This window comes from Sapajus apella, unplaced genomic scaffold (assembly GCF_009761245.1).
Source record: "Sapajus apella isolate SASKATOON/1434 unplaced genomic scaffold, GSC_monkey_1.0 scaffold1222, whole genome shotgun sequence".
NCBI lineage: Eukaryota > Metazoa > Chordata > Mammalia > Primates > Cebidae > Sapajus > Sapajus apella.
In genome coordinates this window covers 1-18,080 of record NW_022438148.1, presented here as the reverse complement: position 1 = coordinate 18,080, position 18,080 = coordinate 1, and the positions used below count along the sequence as shown (strand labels likewise).

Below are 18,080 nucleotides of genomic sequence, written 5' to 3'. Positions count from 1 at the left end.
GCTGATTGAGACCAGCGAGCGGGTGCAGCTGCTGCATTCCCAGGTGAATGGCTCCCTGCTCATTCCTGAAGGGAGCACAGGCTGGGGCTCAGCAGACAAGGCTTGGGAGCTCCGCACAGATAGATACTCAATGCTTTTCCTGCTTTGCCTACCCCTCCCCCAACCCAGAACACCAGCCTCATCAACCAGAAGAAGAAGATGGACGCTGACCTGTCCCAGCTCCAGACAGAAGTGGAGGAAGCGGTGCAGGAGTGCAGGAATGCTGAGGAGAAGGCTAAGAAGGCCATCACGGATGTGAGTCCTGCCCCCCCACCATCTACCCAATTCACACCAGTGTCTCTCCCTGGGCTGGGCAGTGAGTGTGTGAGGACTTGACCAGACCGTGTGCCACCTCTCTCCTGCACACAGGCCGCCATGATGGCAGAGGAGCTGAAGAAGGAACAGGACACCAGCGCCCACCTGGAGCGCATGAAGAAGAACATGGAGCAGACCATTAAGGACCTGCAGCACCGGCTGGACGAGGCCGAGCAGATCGCGCTCAAGGGCGGCAAGAAGCAGCTGCAGAAGCTGGAGGCGCGGGTGCGGGAGTTGGAGAATGAGCTGGAGGCGGAGCAGAAGCGCAACGCGGAGTCAGTGAAGGGCATGAGGAAGAGCGAGCGGCGCATCAAGGAGCTCACCTACCAGGTGCGGCGGTCAGTGGCTTCAGGCAGGGCCCTGGCACCTTGGCCTGAAGCCACAGTAACAACCAGCTAAGGGGAATGAAGAGTTTGCTCTTAGCCTCTTCCAAGGCAAGGGTGGGAATGCAGCCTCTGTTTCACTCTGCCTAGTCCTGCCCCACCTGAATGTCCCCTAGCTCAGAAGTCAGTCTCTGCACCTCCTGGCCTGGGAGCTTCATCTCAAACACCCACCCTCAGCCCATCCCCAGGGGACATACACAGAGCTCCAGACAAAGCTCACCCAGCACAGCTCACCAGAAAGCAAATATGTAGCCAGGGTCACCCCCAAAAGACCAGAAATACACCAATCCCATGCAAACAAGCATCCAAACTTTTCTGTTACCCAGGGCAGTGTAGACTCTAGCTTTCCAAGGTGTTTTCTAGAATCAGACTCTGAATTAGAATTTGTTTCTTTTCCAATCCAGGATGTCACCATCCCTCTAAGCACACTTGGTCCTTAACCTAGATTAAGTCAGTGTCATCTGCATTGCAGCCCAGGAAATTCCATCACACTCACAGCCCCAGAGTCCCTCCCAGCATGTGCTGAGGTCCAGAGCAGGGGAGTTTATCCTCCATGGGGTCCCCAGACCCTGAAAAACCTGCTCCCTGGAGCACTGCACACACACAATTTTGTGCATAATTTCAGGAGTCCCATCAGCAATTTGGACTCTTTCCTGGTGCAAATCATTTAAAATATTTACACATATTTGGTAAGAAATTATAAGGAGAGTTCAAGTGTTTAGTGAGGATCAGAAAGTAGAATTGGGTCAGGATATCAGCTGAAGTAGGGAGGGTGGAGGGGATGCTACCTCCTGTGACTATGCCATCTTCACCCTTGCCTACCCTCTGGCCCCCAGACGGAGGAGGACAGGAAAAACCTGCTGCGGCTGCAGGACCTGGTAGACAAGCTGCAGCTAAAGGTCAAGGCCTACAAGCGCCAGGCCGAGGAGGCGGTGAGTGACCCTGCTGGGGACCAGGCATAGGAGAGCTCATCCCCCAATCCGGGAGTCTGAGAACCCAGGCCCCCTCTCACCTCATGCTCCCACCTCCCACAGGAGGAGCAGGCCAACACCAACCTGTCCAAGTTCCGCAAGGTGCAGCACGAGCTGGATGAGGCAGAGGAGCGGGCAGACATTGCCGAGTCCCAGGTCAACAAGCTGCGGGCCAAGAGCCGCGACATTGGCGCCAAGGTGGGTCCCTCCCCTGGGCTTTGCTAGTCACCCGCACAGCAGGCACACCAGACAGAGCACCCTCAAATCAGGGATGCTTCCTTTTCATTTATCCCGCACAACTGAACCACACAGACACAGAAGCCAAGGTAATTCAGTTCTCTGATTTCTAGGGTTCTTCCAGCTCTAACTTTTTTTCTTTTGAGACGGAGTCTCACTCTGACACCCAGGCTGGAGTGCAGTGGTGCAGTCTCAGCTCAGTGCAAACTCCACTTCCCGGGTTCTCCTGCCTCAGCCTCCCAAGTAGCTGGAATTACAGGCATGCACCACCGTGCCTAGCTAATTTTTATATTTTAGTAGAGATGCGGTTTCACCATGTTGGCCAGGCTGGTCTTGAACTCCTGACCTTGTGATTCACCCACCTCACCCTCCCAAAGTACTGGGATTACAGGTGTAAGCCACCACACCCAGCTCAGCTCTAACTTTCAGTGGTTCTGGGAATTCCAGTCCTAGGGTGGTCTGCAACCCTAGAAGACCCTGATTTATATACAACCAGTATATCCCAGTTTCCTCCCAACTGCTGGTTTCCAGTTCCCTTCCACCTAATTTTGTCCTGCAACCTTGTAACTCAAACCTAAAATGAGCGTCCCAGAGAACCCCCTTGTTCTCACCTAGGCAACTTACCTCTGGCCAACCCCAGACCCCTGCCCTCTAGAACTTGCCCCGTGCACATCAAGCCCTGGAAACACACCTGCTGCTGCCACAGGGGCTTCCACCAGCCCACACAGCAGGCCTCCCACCATCAGACCCCTCTCACCTTTCTTTCCCGTGCCCTGTCCCTGCCCAATACCACCTCTCCAAGGTCTGATTGGACTTTGTTTCCTTTCAAAAGGGCTTGAATGAGGAGTAGCTTTGCCACATCTTGATCTGCTCAGCCCTGGGGGTGCTGGCGAAGCCTGTGTAACAGCTCCTTGGGAGGAAGCAGAATAAAGCAATTTTCCCTGAAGCCGAGATCCTGACTCCAGACTCTTCTTCACTGCCCGGCAGCCCTGGGGACCTGGGGGTGGGGTCCGGGCTAGGGGAGGTAGAAATGCAGGCATGTGGTGGGGGTGGGGGGTGGTGCAGATTCAAAGGCCTGGCCTAGGAAGGCCCTCCTGGAGCTGCACTGAAACGCTTTTACTTCCGCCAAACCAGCCAAATGCAGCAGAGGCGACACCTCTCCTCCCAGCCCTCTCCTTGGCCCAGCAGCCCTCAGGATTAAGGGAAATTTGGGGAGATGCCTAAAGTTCACCTAGAGCACCCTGAGCCCATCTACTGTGGACCTGCACCCCAGCTCCCATCAACCCTCCCCCCCCACCATCATGGATGCCGCCCGGGGCTACGCATAGAGTGGCGGTTCCGGGTATGGGTGCTGGCCAGTGCCATTTCTGAGCCCACGGGAGTGTGAATCACTGGCCAGGTGAGCCAATGGCTGCCTAAGTGCCAGTCCTGCACGAGTTTTTCAGAGTACACAAGGACTCACAGCTGTAGCCCATATCCCCTTCCAGATAGAGCCACGACCCTCTCCAGCCACCACCAGAGGCCAGTGTGCTCCCTCCCCACCACAGGTGGGAGAAACACACCCTCAGCCCACCCGCCCATCCTGCTCAGCTCCTCCCAGGCCAAGCCCCCTTCGCCCAGAGTGCTCCCTTTTTCCCACTCATTTCTTCCAATTGTAATTCCCATCACCAAGCCCTTCGTCCTCTAGGATTGCAGGAAGATGGGGTTCTTCTGGCCCATTTATGGGAAGCCATCTGGAGGGGAGGCAGACAGATTGAGGGGCTGGGGAAGGTTATGTGTGAGCAGGATTCTGGGGAGAGGGAGGGAAAGGATGGCTCCCCGGAGGGCTGGGAGGTGGAAGGAGCACGTCTCCTCCAACTAAACAAATTCATCCCCCTTGGAGATCCTGACATGGCTGAGTTGCTTAGGTGGGCCTGGGACTGTGGGCCACAGAGGGCAGGGGCTTAGCAGGCAGTGAGGCTGTGGGCCCCACTGGGAACCTGAGAAGCCATGGTTCAGCCCTGGACTAGATCTCCCCCAACCCACCAACACACCACTCAGAGCCCACTCCTGCTCTGTCCCCGGCTCTGAGCTGTGAATGCGGCAGCCAGAGCAAGGACCTGTGCCGGGGAGGAAAACCAGTACCGGAGAAGAGCAGGTGACAGCAGAGGAGAGACAGGGTGGGGGAGAGAAGGAAAGACCTGAGGGGGTGGCAGCAAAGAGATTGAGCAACCAGGGGACAAGGCAGCCAGCGGAAACAGAGACAAGGAAAACAGGTGCAGGAAATGAGGAGGCACCAGAAAGATCCGCAGGCACCGCCACCTTTCTCCTCTTAGCCACCTCCATTGTCCCTCCCTAGACCAACCCAGACAGAGCACCCTCAAACCACGGACACTTCCTTCTCACTTATCCCACACAATTGAACCAAGGAAATTCAGTTCTCTGTGATTTCTAGGATTCTTCCAGCTCTAACTTTTTTTTTTTTTTTGGGACGGAGTCTCAGGCTGGAGTGCAGTGGTGAGATCTCAGCTTGGACCGAGATCCCTAGGGCCATTCCTCTGGTTAGGAACAGACTTGGACAGCAATAAAGAGATAAGTAGAAACAAAGGAGAGGACCCTTGAAAAGGGAGCTATGCCAAGAGAGCCAGGGCAACTAAGCCACCAGAGCCAGAGAGACTGTGAGAGATATGGATCCCACGAGAATGGCCAGGGGCTGGACGCAGACAGCAGCAGAGCTGGGAGAGAACTGAGAGCTGAGCCAGGGAGAAGGAGGGTGCTGAGGGGAATGGGGAGAGAGGAAAGGACAGGGAGTCTTGCAGGGAGAAGCTTGAAGAGCTGAGGGTGGTGCTCCCAAGTGAAGGAAAGAATCCGGGGTCATTTGCAGATGAAAGGAGAGTCAGGATCACCAAGGCACAAGGAGATTGGAGAGGAGGAGGAAAAGCCTGGAGCAAGATGTGGAGGCCCAGAGTGAGAAGAGCCAGGCTCAGAGAAGGCAGAGCCTCACGTTACACCCTGAGCCTGGCAGAGACATGGGCCAGGGAGAATCAGAGGCAGGCCCCACTCTGAGATTGGGAAGCAGGCAAAGGGAATGAAGGTGAAACATAGCGACAGAAGCAATGGGGAGCCAGGCAGAAAAAAGGCAAACTGTGCCAGAGAGGTCAGCCCTGCCTCCTCGGCACCCTCACCTGTGGCCGAAGCCTCCATCCTTGCCCATATACTCCAGGACTCCCAGCAGAATGAGGAGCTGTGCGCAAGGCAGCTGAGGGACGACTGAGAGTAGTATGTGAGAGCCAGAGAGAGAAGGAGCCTGGGGAAGGAAGAGGAGGGCAGAGCAGAGCAGACAGGGACAGGGCCTGGGGCTGAGTGAACATCTTCCTTCCTCCTCCTTCCATAGGACTGGGAGACTGCCCCCCATCCCCACCTCCACTCCCCCCTGCCCTGCCACCACCACCTATACCAAGTGTCATCTGCTTAGAGCACAGGGTTCCCTGAGGACAAAGCCTGGTCTTTGTCACCTGGACCTGACCCAGACTGACCTGGCGTCCTCAGCTCCTTATCATGTCGCCAGAGCTATGGGAACCAAGTAGTGACGCACTGCTATGGGCTAACCCCCCGGCTTGCATTCTGGGGCCTCGATTGACCTACAGCTGAGGACAGGTGGCCTGCATCCCCTGGGGGTAATGATTTGGCATAAGCACCTGCAGGAGATGGGGATGTAGGGTCAACTCAGGTCCCTCCAAGGACACTGAAGAGAAGGTCCAAATGCCCTGGGGAGAGAGGTGTGTTCCTGAGCCCAGGAATGGGGTGGCAGTGTCCTAGGGGGCTAGGGACCTTGGGGGGAGGCCACATCTTAATGGAAAGTGCTTCTACCCAGAGAAGCTGACCCCTATCGCCCTACCCACCTCCACACCCGAGAGCTATATTGAGAGGTGACAGTAAAGTGGTGGGAGGGGGGCTGGGAGAGTGTTCCTGGGTGTGAGGGTGGGGGGAAAGCCAGAGCAGGGGAGTCTGGCTTTGTTTCCTGAACACAATGTCCACTTAGTCATAACAGGCACAGCCTGCTGAAGACCTGACACCTACAGCCTCTGAGAGGTGTCAGCATTGGAAGATGGGGAGCAGGGCCTTGAGAGACTGGGGTGATTGAGGACACCCACAAAGAGGTCATGTGAGTAAAAGCCCAGGAGGGTTGGGGGGGGCACCAAAGTTCTGCCTGGGGAGGGGGCAGGTGGCAGAGCCCCACCCGCATGGAATGTGGAGCCTGGGGCCCAGCTAGTGTAAATCCCCAGGCCTGCCAGGCACCTGCACCCTCTGGCAGCCTGGAGAGGCAGAAGAGGGCAGCCCCCCACCCACCCCCTTCCTCCCTCAGGCCCTGGGATTAACACCATCTGCTTCTGCCCACCCCACCCCAGGAGCAGAGGGTGGCAGGGGAGGGTAAAAGCCTATGCGTGCAAATGTGGATTGCAAATATGTGCATCTGTGTACACAAAACAAAGTAGAAAAGAAATCTGCAAACTTGAGTGGGTAAGTGTGAAAAATTTGCATGTGTGGATGAAGAGGGGCACAGACACGGTCAAGTCTGTATGCGGAGAGTGCTGAAATGTGGGCTGTGTGCAAATCTGCCTGAGGTGGCAGGGGAGAATCCCTTCCATTGTGTAAGTAGGTTGGATGATGGCCACTGTATCAGGAGCATCAGGGAAGGGATGGGGACCCCAGATGTGTCCCCAAACCAGGGTGGCTTCAAGTCCTTGGGAAGACACTTGTCTGGAGACTTGGGGAATGGAAGGAAACCAGGCATGGCACTTGTACAGACTGAGGTCAGGACAGACGTTCCCAACAAAAGGAAACTGAGCCACGGAGGTGGACAGTAGGTCCCTTTCCTGGGCACCATACTCCAGCTTTCAGCCCCCGACATTGGGGGACTCTAGTTCTGAGAGCAGGAAGATGCTCCCAGTGTGGGGCTGTGTGAGGGCAGGTCAGAGTGGGAAGGAGAGGGTGGGGAACAGGGGAGGAAAGCCCATGGTTGGGAGGCAGAGGACAGGCATTTGGCTTGCGGAAGGTGACCCTCACCCATGTGTTCAATTCACCCTTCAGTTTAAAAATAACCGAGGTAAGGGCCATGGCCGGCTGGGAGAGGGGGTGCGAGAAGGTCCTGTCTTCCCACTATCTGCTCATCAGCCCTTTGGAGGGGAGGAATGCGCCCGAGGACTAAAAAAAGGCCGTGGAGCCAGAGAGGCTGGGGCAGCAGACCTTTCATGGGCAAATCTGGGGGCCCTGCTGTCCTCCTGTCACCTCCAGAGCCAAGGGATCAAGGGAGGAGGAGCCAAGAGGGGAGAGAGGTGGGAGGGAGGGTCCCTCCGGAAGGACTCCAAATTTAGGCAGGGGGTGAGGGAAATGGGATATAAAGGAGCTGGAGCTTTGAGGACAGACAGAGACTCCTCCAGCCCAGGTAAGAGGTTTGGGGTGGGATGCCCTGCAGCCCATCCACAGAACCCCCACTGTGAGGGACCTCCTTCAGCAGGAGTGGGGTGCAGGTCAGTTGGAAGCCCAAGGGCTCTGCTAACTCTGTCTATCTCTAGGTCCAGGGAAGTTCCCACTGACACAAGGAGGTTCCATAGGAAACCCAGAAACCTCTTTTTTTCTACAACTCTGTTTCTTTATCCACATCATTCTGTGTCTCCTACATGCTGTCCTATCTTTCCATCTTCCTTCCTCCTTTGGATAGCTTCCTTCCCTTGATCCTGGTTTTATCTTGCCTCTTGGTCTTCATCGACACTTGTCACAATCATGCTTCTTTGTCTCTCTCCCTTGCCCTTCCTTCTTGGCATGTGTTCTCGCCTCCCTGCCTATCTGCTTCTAACCCTGTTTTCACACCGCGTCCCTCGCACTCATACTGACTCAGCACCCTTCTCTTCTGCCTCTGCGTCTTGTCTCTTTCTGACTCCCTGGTCTGTCCTGCCTGTCTGCGCTCTGGGGCTGCCTCCATCCCCGGGGGCCTGCCTCTGTTGTTCTTCACTCTCCTTGTCTGTTCTTTTCTCTGCCCGGCTGTACCTCTGTGGTTCCTCACTCCACCTACGGTCCAGATTCTTCAGGATTCTCTGTGAAGGGATAACCAGGTGAGATCCACCCCCATTTTCTCTGCAGAGAGCCAGGCACAATTCTCCTGGGAGCCAGATTGCTGGACTAGGGGTCTGCTGTCCCTCCTCCAAGCACTCAGCGCCACCCCTTAGCAAGCTCCAGTCAATGTCACCCCAAGCAAACCCCTTACAGAGATTCTCCTTCAGCATCACCTCAGAGGGCAGGAGAAGCAGAAACCTGAGTGGTGGAGGGTGGAACACCAGGTGCCTCTTGCAGGGTGGTGGGGAGGAGCGGGGTCAGGGAGAGGACAAGGCCACTCATAGAGCATGGGCCCCCTCAGGAGTAACACAGCCCTCCTGTCCCTGACCCAGGAGAGCGCCAAGATGACCGACGCCCAGATGGCTGACTTTGGGGCGGCAGCCCAGTACCTCCGCAAGTCAGAGAAGGAGCGTCTGGAGGCCCAGACCCGGCCCTTTGACATTCGCACTGAGTGTTTTGTGCCTGACGACAAGGAAGAGTTTGTCAAAGCCAAGATTGTGTCCCGGGAGGGGGGCAAGGTCACTGCTGAAACCGAGAATGGCAAGGTGAGTGGGGCATGGCACCAGGACAGAAGGGAAGGAGGTTTTGGGAAGAAGATGCAGGGGTGGAGCCACTTGCAGTGGGAGCTGAGAGGGCTGGAGAAAAGCCAAGGCCAGTGCGGATGCCAGGAAGCCCAGAATCTGACCCCTCTCAAATTGACCTGAGCAGGTGCAACAGGTGCCACCCAGGGACACGTGCCCCTTGCCAGGGAGGATGCTGGGGGAGAAAGACCTCATTATTCACCTCAGAGGGGGCTTGTAGATAAAGTGGGCAGAGACACAGCATTAAATGATGCTCCCTTCTTCCACTTGTATCCCTGCTCCCTGTGACTCAGCTTCCTCCATGGTTCCACTTTCTCAAATTCCGTTCACCCAAATCAAGAGAAAGTTCTTAGACCCAGATGAACACAAAGATCAGAAACTTTTGAGCTGAACACTCAGTCCTTGACTGGCCCTCAGAAGCCACTGATCCCTGCTTCGCTCACACCAGCCAAGAGAATCACCCCTGGTTACCAGCCACAGCTCAGAGCTGTGTGTCTCATGGACTCCTTGACTGAATGTTACATCTCATTGAAGTGTAGAATAACAGGCCACAATCCCCTGGGGCTTTTGACTCTGATCCCAGGTCTGCTACCCGCTAGTCACTGTGCAGGCAAATCATTTAGTCATTTAGAGCCATGGGTTCCTCCACTACAAAAAATACTGGAATACCTACTGGCAGGACCCAGTGACATCAGGGCATGGCAAACTGATTGCTGTCAATCAAACCATACCAACAGTGATGGATAGGAGTGTGGGGTAGATGGGCAAACTGCTTTTCCAGAAGGGGTGAAGGTTTGCCCTGAGCAACAGATACCCTAGAGCACCGCCCACGGGAGACAGCCTTGGGCTCGGCATAAGGCGTGCACAGATCTGAGAGCTGCCTATCTCCAGGTCTGCCCCAAGACCCCTGAAACACAGGGACTGAAGAGTGATGGTCATGGGCACAGGGTCTGGGGACCTGGCAAGGGAAAGGTACCCTAGGACAGTCTCTAGGATGGGAGATACAGTGGGAAGGAAAACCGGGAAATTATCTGGGAAAAGTGTCCTGGGGGAGATAAGGGGTAGGGGCTGGGGCACTGCTCAGAGCAAGGGGAGCAAGGCCAGTCATGGCCTGTGTCCTGGGAGGAGGTCAGTTGGCAATGCCAGCAAGGGTCCCAGAGTGATGTGGCAACCCATCCCCCTGCCTATGTGCCGCCTCCAGACGGTGACTGTGAAGGAGGACCAGGTGTTGCAGCAGAACCCACCCAAGTTTGACAAGATTGAGGACATGGCCATGCTGACCTTCCTACACGAGCCCGCGGTGCTTTTCAACCTCAAGGAGCGCTACGCGGCCTGGATGATCTATGTGAGCAGCTCCTGCACACTGCAGAGACTTCCTGTCCTGTATGGAGGCCAAAATAAGCCAAGAAAAGGGGGAGGGACTCTCCCAAGGGACCCAAGTCCCCTTCCCCCCTCCACCCCTGGTCAGCTGCAGGAGGAGAAAAGCCAGCTGGAGTGAACAGGGACATGCCTGGCTGCCACCACTGCCTGTCCCAGGTTCTCCCCACCAACCTCATGCCGGGTCTTGTCTCCTGCTCCAGACCTACTCAGGCCTCTTCTGTGTCACTGTCAACCCCTACAAGTGGCTGCCGGTGTACAATGCTGAGGTGGTGGCTGCCTACCGGGGCAAGAAGAGGAGTGAGGCCCCGCCCCACATCTTCTCCATCTCTGACAACGCCTATCAGTACATGCTGACAGGTGAGCCTGGTGGCTCCTGGCCTCTGCCCCTCCTCCCAGACACCCACCCAGAACCTCAGCCCTGACCCCATTGCTTCTCCTCTTTTTTATTCCAGATCGGGAGAACCAGTCCATCCTCATCACGTAAGCGAGTGCCAACCTCCCACAAAGGGGACTGGGCTGGGGGTATGCAGGCTGAGGCCTGCGGTGTAGCTGGGAGGAGAGGTTTAAGGCTGGGATTGCAGGGAGAGCGGGGCACTGAGCTCTCATTAGAGGGGTGCCAGAGCAATGAACCACAACAGGCAAATCCTGCCAGGTGCTGGGCTCTGATGGTGGGGCTGAGAAATGGAGCCTGCGGTGCTGAGCCCTGCATGTAGAACAGTAGGAATCCCAAGTTCTGATTGGTCCCTGTGGCCCCCAGGGGAGAATCCGGGGCAGGGAAGACTGTGAACACCAAGCGTGTCATCCAGTACTTTGCCAGCATTGCAGCCATAGGTGACCGTGGCAAGAAGGACAATGCCAATGCAAACAAGGTGCCATGGGGGCCACAGGCTTGGCAAAACAGGGGTGGGGGGGCAGGCTGACCCAAGTTACCCCTAACCCTGCCCTGCCTGTGATGTGGTGGGCACAGCCACACTGAGCTGTGCTCCTGACTGTCAGCCCAGTGTGTGGAAGACCTTCCTGACAGGAGACACCCACCCTGAGGTCTGGGTAGGACCCTACGGAGCCACAGACCCACCAGCAGCTCACCCAGCCCCCACCCCCATTCCTCAGGGCCAGGGCAGCCTCCCTGCCCTCCCACCACTGCCTGGAGGTGGACGGAGTATGAACCCGGGTGGTTCTGCTCCTTTCATAGGGCACCCTGGAGGACCAGATCATCCAGGCCAACCCCGCTCTGGAGGCCTTCGGGAACGCCAAGACTGTCCGGAATGACAATTCCTCCCGCTTTGTGAGTGCCTTTGGCCACTCCCAATGGCCCCACCCAGCCTTGACAAGAAAAGAGGGGTGCTGTTTTGCCACACACAGTTGATTGTACTGTATCTGGCTTTGGGATATCAACATGAACACCCTGGTGGGGAGACAGCATAGGCTTTGGAGCCAAGGGTCTGATTTTCCACCTGCTCAGCAAGTCCCCACACCTCTCTGGGCCCAGTTCCTTCACCTGTGAAACAGGGGCACTAATATCCACCCTGCAGATTCCTGGGAGGATTAAGTGAGATCATACGAGGGGTACAAGCAGGAGGTGTTCTGTGTGCTTTCCCCTCTGGACCGAGGTTCTACTCAGAGGTCCCTGCACAGCGTGTAAGGGTGGCATCCTCTGCCTGGTTTCACTTATACTCAGCTGACATACCAAAGAGCTCATTTACATTTCCAGAACCTTCCAGGGCTTTGGGGCTGAATAGAGGGCCGGGATTTGATTCTGTCCTTCTGGCTAGTTCCCTCACTCTGTCCCATTCGTCCTCAGGGGAAATTCATCAGGATCCACTTTGGGGCCACTGGAAAGCTGGCTTCTGCAGACATAGAGACCTGTGAGTGCCATCAGGGAGGCTGCCGCCCTCCAGGTCCCCCTTTGCCTTCTCTCCCTGCCGGGCAGCCAGTCTCATCATTCCTCCCATCTCCCGTCTTTGTCTGCATTTGCCTCTGGGCTTTAGGATCCTTTTTTTAAGCCACATCTTCTCAGCTGGCCCTCTTCATCATGCTGTGGGTGACACCTGCCCCCATCGTCACTCTTTTCTGGCTCTATTCTCTTTCCTTCCTCACCTGTCTTCTTCCCCTCTGCCCACATCAGATCTGCTGGAGAAGTCCCGGGTGATCTTCCAGCTGAAGGCTGAGAGAAACTACCACATCTTCTACCAGATTCTGTCCAACAAGAAGCCAGAGTTGCTGGGTGAACCTGCCTGCCACCCCCCACCCACCACTGTCCCTACTTCCCTCCCCAAAGCCACCTGTGTTCAGGGCAGGGCCCTCCTGCTCCCCACTGCACCCCACCTCGATGGTCACCTCCCTCCTCCCTCCGCTCACTCTGTTTCCCTTCCCCACCTGAGACCGCTGCATCTCCTCTCACCTCCCTGTGCACAGTCACACACCTCACTCCTCCACCCTTCTCTCCATTCCTCCCTCGGCTTATCTTCCGCCTTCTCCTCTTTATTTGCCTCCCCATCTCCCATGTGTCACTCCCCTGCCACCTTCCCTCCTCCTTGACTTTGGAGCCCCTTCCTGGACCCCTCTTCTACCCTTTCACTTCCTCTGGGTTCACTCCTTGGTCCTTACTGACTTCTCTCCCTGCTCCCGGTTCTCTCCTCCTCCATTCTCCTCAACCCTCCCTGTCCCTTCCCTGTCCCCCACCTGCCCCCTTGCCCCTGCCCCAACACTTGCCTGGTGCAGACATGCTGCTGGTCACCAACAACCCCTACGACTATGCCTTCGTGTCTCAGGGAGAGGTGTCTGTAGCCTCCATCGATGACTCGGAGGAGCTCATGGCCACTGACGTGAGTGAGGGGGCTGTTGTGTCCATTCCAGGGCCCCCAGGAGCTCCTGGGGCCACTGCTCCAACACCCCTCTTTGCCTCTCACTCTGTCCCAGAGCGCCTTTGACGTGCTGGGCTTCACTTCAGAGGAAAAAGCTGGCATCTACAAGCTGACGGGAGCCATCATGCACTATGGGAACATGAAGTTCAAGCAGAAGCAACGGGAGGAGCAGGCAGAGCCAGATGGCACTGAAGGTGGGAGGAGTGGGCGGACAGCGCTGGGAAGGCCAGAGGTGCTGACCAGGCTCTCCAGGGACTCAGATCCCAGAAGATCTAAGGCTTATGGAGCAGCAGGGTGTGTGGAGGGATGGCGAGGGACAGGGACATGGGAGAGGTGGGCAAACAGGGAGTCTGCCACAATTCCACCAACTCCTCAACCCCAGCTGCACTCACCAGAACTAAGGTGGGGATTTTTCCTCCTGTGCCAAGACTTGCCCAGCCCCAGGAAGCACAGCCCCTCAGCTCCACATATCACCATCACTGACTCAGGGCCTTTGCCTGCACAACACTTGGGTAAGCCCCTCGTGGGCTCGAACCATGTTCTATTTGGGAGGCAGTGCGCCAGGGCTCAGGATGCAGCCCAGGGCACTGGTGCATCAGTTTCCTCCTCAGTGAAACAGATGGACAATCTTTCCTCACTCCTCTGGTGGCTAGTGTGAGGTCCTCTGAGGAAATGTGGAGGTGCAAATGGTGCTAGACAGGTGCCCAAGAACATTCCTCCCCACCTTCAGGGACCCTTCTCCAGTCTGCCCAGATCAAAATGTCAGGCTGGGGTTCATGATAGCACACCAACAGTTATCACAACATTCTTGAAATTACCCCAAATAACTCCTCCTCTAAATAGAGAAATCCCCATGTTGGGTGACACATTTGGATGGCTGGGGGTGGGAGAGGGGTGCTGTTTGATATACTCTTGGGGGGCCTTGATCTCCCAGCCAAACTGGGCAACATGTGGATCGAGAGGACAGCATGGCCAGTCCAGAGCTAGATACTGGGGTAGACAACTAAGGAGACAGGGAGCAGAGGACATCTAGCCCCTCAGCCACATCCCTGCCCTAGAGAGGTGAGGGGCACAGTGAGGGTGGGGGTATGCCCACAGCAGTGCTTGTGAAAGACCTGGCTCAGTGATGGTACAGGTGCAGAGAGAGACAGAGCTGAGAAGAGCTGGTTGTGGCAAGAGACCGTGGGCTGGACAAGGGGGCCTGGGCTCCAGCCTGACTCAGGCACACATTGGCTGAGTAATCATGGCAAGCCCTGTGCTCTTCTGGGCCTTGATTCCTTCATCTTTAAGAAGAAGAAATTGGACCTGATGCTTCCTAAAGCCTTGGCCCCAGAACAGGGAAGGAGGCTCACTTGCTGCCAGTGCTCACTCAGGCCAGGTGCGGTGGCTCACGCCTGTAATCCCAACACTTTGGGAGGCCAAGGCGGGAGAATCACTTTAGGTCAACAGTTTGAGACCAGCCTGGGCAATATGGTGAAACCCTGTCTCTACTAAAAATACAAAATTTAGCCTGGCTTGGTGGCTCACGTCTGTAGTCCCAACTACTCGGGAGGCTGAGGCAGGAGAATCACTTGAATCAGGAGGTGGAGGCTCTAGTGAGCCAAGGTCACACCACTACACTTCAGCCTGGGTGACAAAGCAAGACTCTGTCTTTTAAAAAAAAAAAAAAGGAAGTGCTTACTCACTTTTTTCCTTCTCAACCAGATGCCGACAAATCCGCCTACCTCATGGGGCTGAACTCAGCTGACCTGCTCAAGGGGCTGTGCCACCCTCGGGTGAAAGTGGGCAACGAGTATGTCACCAAGGGGCAGAGTGTGCAGCAGGTGTACTACTCCATTGGGGCACTGGCCAAGGCAGTGTACGAGAAGATGTTCAACTGGATGGTGACGCGTATCAACGCCACCCTGGAGACCAAACAGCCACGCCAGTACTTCATAGGAGTCCTGGACATCGCTGGCTTTGAGATCTTTGACGTGAGTCGGGGACCCCTGGGAGGAGAACAATCACTCGCTTGCTCCCACATTCAACAGCCATTTGCTGAGAGCCAGCTGTGGACCAGGCATGGGAAGGCAGTGGGGACTGTGTGGTGACAGAGGCAGTCGTTGTCCCTATCTTCAGGGGAAGCCCTCCTGCACTGCCCTGACATGGAGGGGACCAGCCACGCCCTGCTGGGCTCGGGCACAGTGCACGGGCACAGCCCCAATGGCCACTCACACCCACTCCCTGACTGCTCCCACCCCTCATGCCCCCTGCAGTTCAACAGCTTTGAGCAGCTCTGCATCAACTTCACCAACGAGAAGCTGCAGCAGTTCTTCAACCATCACATGTTCGTGCTGGAGCAGGAGGAGTACAAGAAGGAGGGCATCGAGTGGACATTCATTGACTTTGGCATGGACCTGCAGGCCTGCATCGACCTCATTGAGAAGGTGCCTCCTTGGCCTCACTGCCCATGTCCCCTCCTCTGCCCTCCAGACAAAGTGGTGGCCAAGTCCCATCTACACCCAAGAAACTAGAGTCCCAAGAATCTCAGGCCGTTCTCCAGGCCCAGCTTCTCCCCACTGGGAAGTCATGGGCATGCCCAGGATGAGCCCCCCACTTCCTTTCCCAGGGCCTTGCGCTGTATGCCCCTATGTGGTGGTCCCCTCAGTGTCATAAGAGTGAGATGTAGTGAAGGAGAGGCCCCTGGACTCTCTGACAGCCCATGAGAAGTGTCATTCATGGAAAGATCCTAGGCTGAAATGGGAGATGTTTGGCCTGCCACCACATTCCTGTTGGTTGAGAAATAAGCCAGTCTCTAGCCCTCTTGCCTATGTGCATTCCTGAGAAGAGACAAGGCCGCAGGCAGGAGGCCCCATGGGCTGGGACTGACTTGCTCTCAGGGGGCCTCTGCTCTTTGCCAGCACAGGCGAGAGCCCAGAGTGTCTGACCCACAGCCAGCCAGGCCATGACCTTCAGATAATGGAAGCTTCCCCACACACTTTGGGTCATTACCCATATTCTTAACCAGAGTCTCATCTTTCAGAGCCCTTAGAATCCCATAAAACTGTGTGTGAAAGCATGTGTACATTCATACATACATGTGTGTGCATGTGTGTGTGTACATGTGTTTGTGTATACATGCATTTTTCTGGAGAGATAGTCTTTAGCTTCAATAAATTCTCAAAAGGATTCCTGCCCCAAGAAAAGTCAAGAACCACCACATTTTTGGAAGTGCAGAGGGTTGTGAAGAACCTGAATCTTTCCATCCATCCCCTAAAGAATTGCTACCTGTGTCATACAGACAGGGCCTGGCCCACAACCTCTGATGCACATCTGTCCCTGCCCTGCTGCCTCTGGGGCAGTGAGCAGTCAGGGAGAAGGGGCTGTGCTGTGAGGCACTGCGGGCCTTGCAGGGGTGACTAGGAGTGCACGGCTCTTTGTTGGATCTACTGGGCAGAAAGAGGGAGAAACTGACTCCCTGTTTTGGGGCAAGAGGGACCAGCACAGACCCCTGTCAGCAGGCCAGCGCTACTAGCTCTACAGTCCTTTTCCTGTCGGGGTGTGGGACTGTGGAAGCCGGGGAGTGTGCTCAGTGACTCTCTCTCTGCCTCTTCACTCTGCCCTCAGCCCATGGGCATCATGTCAATCCTGGAGGAGGAGTGCATGTTCCCCAAGGCCACTGACATGACCTTCAAGGCCAAGCTGTATGACAACCACCTGGGCAAGTCCAACAATTTCCAGAAGCCACGAAACATCAAGGGGAAGCAGGAAGCCCACTTCTCCCTGATCCACTACGCCGGCACCGTAGACTACAACATCCTGGGCTGGCTGGAAAAAAACAAGGATCCTCTCAATGAGACTGTCGTGGCCTTGTACCAGAAGTCTTCCCTCAAGCTCATGGCTACTCTCTTCTCCACCTACGCATCTGCTGATTCTGGTAAGTGGGTGGCCCCTGCACTGGGCCAGGGGCCTTCTGGAGCCAGGGTCCTGCTGCTTCAAAGCACATTACTCCAGACACAGGCACAGGGGAGCCTGTGAGTCAAGCCACCTCCTGGCTCACCTCACCGCAGTCCATCTGGGCCTCTTCATAGCACCTGTAGTATTGCTGTAGCTGTCTCGGGTTTCCTCAAGATTGGGAGTAACTGGAGGTCAGTGAGGGTGGCGCAGGCATCCCTGTACCATGCCCAGCAGAGAGCGATGCATGGGGGAGTTCTCAACAAATGTTGAGAGGACACTGAACAAAGGATCCTCCAGTTCAGAGAAGGAAGAGAAAGGATGTGGCTTGAAAGGAAGAGGATAAAGTGTAAGAAGAAAAGTAGAACGTGGAAAGATATAAGAAGGAAGGGCGGGGCTAGAAGAGGGAGGGCCACGAGCACTGATGTATGTCAGTGCCTACTATGGGCAAGCACCAGTGAGCTGCCCTACAGACGCAGTCTTATCTAACCCTCTCTACAGCTTTGGGAGGTTGCTACTGTCATCCTCGTGGTAAACTGAATCTTGGAGAACTCCTTACCCAAAGTCTCAGAGCTACCAAGTAATCAGCAGAGCCCTGCCTCTGCCCGAGGGTGCCTCTATTTTCCAGCTCCTGTTCATTGTTCCTCCTCTTGTTATTTAGGGGACAGTGGTAAAAGCAAAGGAGGCAAGAAAAAGGGCTCATCCTTCCAGACAGTGTCAGCTCTCCACCGGGTAAGAAGGGCCCAGGGGTGCCAGGACACCTGGTGGAACAGCCCAGCCCAGACTCTTCTGGCTGCACCACCTATTCTGGTGCTTGAGTGATGAGGAAAGAAGCTAGAGCTAAGTGGTCACTTTTGGTGTGTAGATTCCACACAAGCCTGAACTCACGTCATAAATTACATGTCAGCCCCTGTCCCTTTGATGATTCTGGTGGAGAGTGTCTGGGGACCAGGGCTTAAGGGCCTAAGGGATGGTCCTTGCGGCTCCTAACTCCCCACCTTCATCTGCCTCCAGGAAAATCTGAACAAGCTGATGACCAACCTGAGGACCACCCATCCTCACTTTGTGCGCTGCATCATCCCCAATGAGCGGAAGGCTCCAGGTGAGGCAGGAGAAGGCTTTAGTCTGGGGAGGATGCCTGGCATCCACTTACCCTAAGGCTGACCCTTTCCCCTTCCCTCTTGGCGCAGGGGTGATGGACAACCCCCTGGTCATGCACCAGCTGCGCTGCAATGGCGTGCTGGAGGGCATCCGCATCTGCAGGAAAGGCTTCCCCAACCGCAT

At 55.8% G+C, this 18,080-nt stretch overlaps 2 protein-coding genes across 2 annotated transcripts; both read left to right on the top strand.

Moving 5' to 3' along the window:
* Positions 1-6: 6 nt before the first annotated feature.
* LOC116546683 (myosin-7) lies at positions 7-2,898 on the top strand. The gene is made up of 6 exons (XM_032272870.1): positions 7-43; positions 169-294; positions 409-684; positions 1,574-1,669; positions 1,772-1,906; positions 2,778-2,898. The coding sequence occupies exons 2-6, from the start codon at positions 199-201 to the stop codon at positions 2,793-2,795; spliced, it is 621 nt and encodes a 206-aa protein (XP_032128761.1). The 5' UTR covers positions 7-43; positions 169-198; the 3' UTR covers positions 2,796-2,898.
* A 4,447-nt stretch (positions 2,899-7,345) lies between these two features.
* Positions 7,346-18,077, top strand: LOC116546684 (myosin-6; the record flags this gene model as incomplete). Its single annotated transcript, XM_032272872.1, has 18 exons — positions 7,346-7,370; positions 8,005-8,037; positions 8,371-8,583; positions 9,821-9,964; positions 10,200-10,356; positions 10,452-10,479; positions 10,757-10,868; positions 11,192-11,284; positions 11,801-11,864; positions 12,125-12,223; positions 12,721-12,824; positions 12,919-13,057; positions 14,568-14,836; positions 15,119-15,289; positions 16,470-16,779; positions 17,458-17,528; positions 17,811-17,898; positions 17,987-18,077. Coding segments are annotated over exons 3-18 (2,141 nt in total), but the record flags the coding sequence as incomplete, so codon positions are not given.
* Positions 18,078-18,080: the final 3 nt, after the last annotated feature.